The sequence below is a fragment of the Dipodomys merriami genome, unplaced genomic scaffold, assembly GCF_024711535.1.
Source record: "Dipodomys merriami isolate MVZ:Mamm:240054 unplaced genomic scaffold, mDipMer1.0.p SCAF_407, whole genome shotgun sequence".
Classification (NCBI taxonomy): domain Eukaryota; kingdom Metazoa; phylum Chordata; class Mammalia; order Rodentia; family Heteromyidae; genus Dipodomys; species Dipodomys merriami.
In genome coordinates this window covers 872109-878315 of record NW_027205682.1, presented here as the reverse complement: position 1 = coordinate 878315, position 6207 = coordinate 872109, and the positions used below count along the sequence as shown (strand labels likewise).

General features: G+C 39.3%; 1 protein-coding gene across 1 annotated transcript; it reads left to right on the top strand.

Moving 5' to 3' along the window:
• Nucleotides 1-217: 217 nt before the first annotated feature.
• On the top strand, nt 218-5735 carry LOC138806742 (zinc finger protein 585A-like). The gene is made up of 6 exons (XM_069992088.1): nt 218-251; nt 969-1058; nt 2380-2480; nt 3602-5080; nt 5318-5381; nt 5464-5735. The coding sequence occupies exons 1-6, from the start codon at nt 218-220 to the stop codon at nt 5733-5735; spliced, it is 2040 nt and encodes a 679-aa protein (XP_069848189.1).
• The last annotated feature ends 472 nt before the right edge of the window (nt 5736-6207 follow it).

Genomic DNA, 6207 nt, shown 5'->3' with positions numbered 1-6207 from the left:
AATATTTGATTTTTAATTCTCCCAATGTATAGATGACACAAAATACATGTTAAAAGGGTGAAATTCCGGACCTACTGTTCCCATGACTGAAGGCTAATTATTTGATGGAAATATACCCTCACAGAAGCTGGTGTCATTTGATGATTTGTCTGTGGACTTTAGCTGGGAGGAGTGGATGGACCTGGACACTGCTCAGAGGACCTTGTATAGAGATGTAATGCTGGAGACCTACAACAACCTGGTGTCTTTGGGTGAGCAAAAGTCATACTAATTTGCAAAGTCAAATGATTTGTTTTCAGTAGATATCTGAATATTTCTCAGATTTTCAATAGTATTTAAATGTAAAGTTCCAGTGTGTGAGAAGTATCATGTCTTCCAAAGGAAAACTTCAACTTTATCATGTAACTCTTGAGGCAATTTTATTCTCATTCTTCAAGGAGCAAATCAGAAATTTGACAAAAGTTTTAAACTATGCTCCACTAACAGGAGACTGTCTTCCAAACTTGAGGTGATTATTTTAGGTGGTATACAGTAGAAGAGGTATGACTATTGGAAATATGAACTGGAAATCACTAGTTGAAAGTGGCTATTTATAATCCAAACCTGTCCCTGGGTGCAATGGTTCAGGCCTATAATCCTAGCTACTCAGAAGGCTGAATCTGGGGAATTTCAGTTTGAAGCCAGCAATGGCTGAATAGTCCCCATGAGACTCTTATCTCCAATTAACCACTCAAAAATTAAAAGTGTAGAGGGGACTTAAACTTTTACAATGCTATCATAGAGCACAAGGGCCGAGATTAAGCAACAAAACCAGTAAAATAAATCCAAAGCTGGGGGAAAGTCAATCATGAAGCCAGTGAAAACTGAGAAACAACATTTAAGAGCAACATTGTGAACAGGATGTCTGAGATGTTAGAGGAATAATGACTCAGCATGAACAATAGTTCTGCACTGGTTCTTATTAACAGAGCACTGTGTTCCTAAACCTAACTTGATTGTCAAGCTGGAGCAAGGTGTAGAACCATGGATAGGAGAAGCCTCAGACAAGAATTTCTCAGGTAAGTTAATGCACCTTGCATAGTGACATTGGATCCAGCCCCCAGTTGGTAAGTTCATCTTGTGCTGAACTGAGCAATAATGTTCCTAGTCAGAGAATTATGTGATCCTTTATCTCCTTTGTGAATCAAGAATTAATATGGAGATACCCTGAATTCTGTGTGGCAGTTGAGTTATAGTTAGCAATTCTCTTTCTCTGTATGGAAATCATTCTGAAACAAACCAACAAAAAGTAATGGAGGAAATGAGATATCATTTTCTTTGAAACTAGCACAATCCGGGTAAGTGGAAATAAGGAGTACTTCTGGGCTACTATCCTTTGAGAAAGCAAATTTCTTTTTTTGGCGGGGGGGGGGTCCAGTCGTGGGCCTGAACTCTGGGCCTGGGTACTGTCCCTCAGCACTTTTCAACATAAGGCTAGTGCTCTACCATTTGAGCCACAGTGCCACTTTCCGGCTTTTTTTTTCTGCTTATGTGGTGCTGAGGAATCAAACCCAGGGCCTCATGCATGCAAGGCAAGCGCTGTACCACTGAGCCACCTTCCCAGCCCCAGAGAAGGCAAATTTCTTATCAGTCATGGTTGGCAGAGACTGGGATTCAGAACCAAAGATTTTAGTATAGAGAGGATAATTGAGTGATCTTTACCTGGAGGATATTTGGTCTTCCATGAATCTAAAAGGCAGGAGTGTTAGAAAAGGAATTTTGATGAAACTTTGTTAAAGATGGAGAGAAATGGTTTTTAAAATTCTCAAAGGGACCTAAAAGTAATTCTTACTAAGAAGTTAGAACTGAAGAGATATAGGTATGAATCCTTACTTCTGAGAACAATTCCTGTTTAAGTGAAAGGACAAGGGGTGTATAAAACATTCTTTTGGTCTCTGAATCTAGAAAATATTACTTTTCCTAACCTACTAGTTAAGAAAAAAGCAGCACAGTACATAAATTTTTTCAAGAAAAATGAAAAACACAGCAGCTATCCCCTTATGATCAAACAAAAGTATATTTGAGAAAAACAACACCGTAATTACTAAAGGCAGATGGCTAGTACTTGGCTTAAAATTCTAGCAGCACATAGTTGAGTGATTTGAGTAAATATTTCCTCTGATATAAAAGAAGAAAAAATTTAAACACAAAAACATTATTTTCCACTGGAAGTAATCAGTATTACTTCAATACATTTGAGAAAAAAGCATATATTTTCTATAAATCATTTCTGACTTTGATATTTTAAAATCTCTAACAGTTACAATGAAATAAATGTCTACACTAAGTGAACTTTGGATTTTACTTATTTTTTATATTTTTTTCTATGACTCATCTTAGATGTCCCAGGAATTGAGGATGTGATTAAGATGTGCCAGAAAAGTCCAGATGAATGTCTGTGTGAAGCAACAGTCACGAAAATTAACACAGTGGAGGAAAGGGTGAGATTAGTAATGACCCTTAATTTGAGCTCAAAACATAAGCCAGAGGTGATTAGAAATAATGTGAACTCCTTAGAGATAAGGACTGAGGATTTCATTGAGTATCAGTATAGTGAGCCTGATGAGATGCATGCTGCATGTAGGCCTGGTGTGTCTCCTGTAATTGAAGAATCCTGCAGATATTCAGAACATTTTAGTCAAAAGTATGAGAACTCCAAATGAGCTGCAGAATTTTGAATATGGAGAAGGGAAGTATTAAACTCAGAGACCATATTCTTTTTTAAAATTTTTCTTATTTAAAAAGCTTTTTTGTCAGTTGTGGGGCTTGAACTCAGGGTCTGTGCACTGTCCCTCAGCTCTTCAGCTCAACGCAGTGCTCTACCACCTGAGCCACAGCACCAATTCCTGTTTTCTGGTACTTTATTGGAGATAAGAGTCTCACAGACTTTCCTGCCCTGCCTGGCTTTGAACCACAGTTCTTAGATCTCAGCCTCTTGAGTAACCAGGATTACAGCATAAACCACCAGTGCCTGGGTTAGAGATCATATTCTTTTTTTTTTTTTGGTCATGGGGCTTGAACTCTGGGCTTGGGTGCTGTCCTTGTGCTCTTCAGCTCAAGGTAAGCACTTTACCGCTTGAGTCACAGCACCACTTTCGTTTTTCTAGCAGTTTATTGGAGATAAGAGTCTCATGAACCTTCCTTCCTGCCCGGGCTGGCTTTGAACCGCAATCCTCAGATCTCAGCCTCCTGAGTAGCTAGGATTACAGGCGTGAGCCACCAGCGCCCGGCTAGAGATCATATTTTTTAGATGTAACTGGGTTTGTGTGAGAGAGACCTTCCACTTAGTAAATATAGAAAATACTATAAGTCAGCTCTCCTTGTCTAAGAAATACTTCAGAGAGTAAGGAGAGCACCTGAATGTATGGTCTGTACGAAAACATTCTACTTTAGCCTTATAGTCACTACACATCAGAAAATATACTCAGGACAGAATCCTTGTCCATGTAGTGGACATTAGTCCATTAGTCTTTCACTAAAGCAATATACCTTACAAAACCTCAGAGCAAAGCTCCAGAGGAGTAGTCTGATGAGTTTCCAATTTGCAAAATTTATCTTTCAGAAGTCAGACCTGACTTTCCAGCCTGAAACACGCACAGTAGAGCTACCCTATGCATATGAGGAATGTAGGAAATTTCCCACCCAGAAGTCATCTCTCAGCAGGCATCGGAGAACTCACACAGAAGAGAAAACTTCTGAATGCAAGAAATGTGGAAAGACCTTCAGGCAGTCATACCTCATTTTTCATCAGAGAACACACACAGGAGAGAAACCTTATGAATGTAACAAATGTGGAAAATCTTTCAGACACAAGGCAAACTTTACTGTCCATTGGAGAATCCATACAGGAGAGAAACCTTATGACTGTGACAACTGTGGAAACTCCTTCAGACATAAGTCAGGCCTCACTTTGCATCAGAGAAGACACACAGGAGAGAAACCTTATAAATGTGACAAATGTGGAAGGTCTTTCACCTGTAAGACACACCTTCATGTTCACCACAGAATACACACAGGAGAGAAACCTTATAAATGTGACAAATGTGGAAGGTCTTTCACCCGTAAGACACACCTTCATGTTCACCACAGAATACACACAGGAGAGAAACCTTATGCATGTATAAAATGTGGACAGTCTTTCACCCGTAAGGCATCCCTTCATGTTCATCAAAGAACACACACAGGAGAGAAACCTTATGAATGTGACAACTGTGGAAACACCTTCAGACAGAAGTCAGACCTCACTTTGCATCAGAGAAGACACACAGGAGAGAAACCTTATAAATGTGACAAATGTGGAAGGTCTTTCTCCCATAAGACACACCTTCATGTTCACCACAGAATACACACAGGAGAGAAACCTTATAAATGTGACAAATGTGGAAGGTCTTTCACCCGTAAGACACACCTTCATGCTCATCAAAGAACACACACAGGAGAGAAACCTTATGAATGTAACAAATGTGGAAAATCTTTCAGACACAAGGCAAACTTTACTGTTCATTGGAGAATCCATACAGGAGAGAAACCTTATGAATGTGACAACTGTGGAAACACCTTCAGACAGAAGTCAGACCTCACTTTGCATCAGAGAAGACACACAGCAGAGAAACCTTATAAATGTGACAAATGTGGAAGGTCTTTCGCCCGTAAGACACACCTTCATGTTCACCACAGAATACACACAGGAGAGAAACCTTATGCCTGTATAAAATGTGGACAGTCTTTCACCCGTAAGGCATGCCTTCATGCTCATCAAAGAACACACACAGGAGAGAAACCTTATGAATGTAACAAATGTGGAAAATCTTTCAGACACAAGGCAAACTTTACTGTTCATTGGAGAATCCATACAGGAGAGAAACCTTTTGAATGTGACAACTGTGGAAACACCTTCAGACAGAAGTCAGACCTCACTTTGCATCAGAGAAGACACACAGCAGAGAAACCTTATAAATGTGACAAATGTGGAAGGTCTTTCGCCCGTAAGACACACCTTCATGTTCACCACAGAATACACACAGGAGAGAAACTGATGCCTGTATAAAATGTGGACAGTCTTTCACCCGTAAGGCATACCTTCATGTTCATCAAAGAACACACACAGGAGAGAAACCTTATGAATGTAACAAATGTGGAAAGTCTTGCAACTGGAAGGCAGAACTTACTATTCATCAGAGAACACACACAGGAGAGAAGCCTTATGAATGTAAGATGTATGAAAAGTCCTTTACCTGAAAGTCAACCCTCAACAAACAAAAGAATTCACACAGGTGAGAAACCATATAAATGTAACGAATGTGCAAAGTCTTTCATCCAGAAGACAGAACTTCATGTCCATCAGAGAATACACACTGCAGAGAAACCTTATGAATGTAAGATATGTGAAAAGTCCTTTACCCAAAAGTCAACCCTCAACAAACAAAAGAATTCACACAGGTGAGAAACCATATAAATGTAACGAATGTGCAAAGTCTTTCATCCAGAAGACAGAACTTCGTGTCCATCAGAGAATACACACTGCAGAGAAACCTTATGAATGTAAGATATGTGAAAAATCCTTTACCCAGAAGTCAAACCTCAAGAGGCATAAGAGAATTCACACAGGTGAGAAACCTTATGAATGCAATAAATGTGGAAAGTCTTTCAGCCGGAAGTCACATGTCACTTTGCATCAGAGAACACATACAGGATAGAAACCTTATGAATGCAACAACTATGGAAAGATTTTAAGTGGAGGTCACACATGATAGAATTCACACAGTTGAGAAACCTTATAGATGTAACAAATGTGGAAAATCATTTAACCAGAACCTCCCAACTCAGCAGGCATAAGTGAATTCATACACATGAGAAATCTTAGGAATATAACAAATGTGGAAGATCTTTCACCTGGAAAAAACTCAATTTATATCAGAGAACCCACACTGGATAGAAGCCTCATGCATGTAGCAAATGTGCAGTTTTTCACTCAGAAGGCACAGCTTAGGATTCTTCATTGACTACCCACAGGAGAGACATATTATGAATACAACAAATGTGGAAAGTTTTTCAAGAAGACATAGGTCAGTTTGTCTCAGAAAATACCCAGAGGACAGAAGCCATATGAATGTAACAAATATGGAAATTCCTTAGCCATTAAAGCATAGCTGAGCCCTGGATTCAAAT

Coding starts and splice junctions, on each gene's coding strand:
- LOC138806742 (XM_069992088.1), top strand. CDS start 218: ATGCTGGAGACCTACAACAACCTGGTGTCTTTGG. Junction 2,481..3,601: donor TTAACACAGTGGAGGAAAGG/GTGAGATTAGTA, acceptor TTTATCTTTCAG/AAGTCAGACCTGACTTTCCA. Junction 5,081..5,317: donor CAGGAGAGAAACTGATGCCT/GTATAAAATGTG, acceptor CACACAGGTGAG/AAACCATATAAATGTAACGA.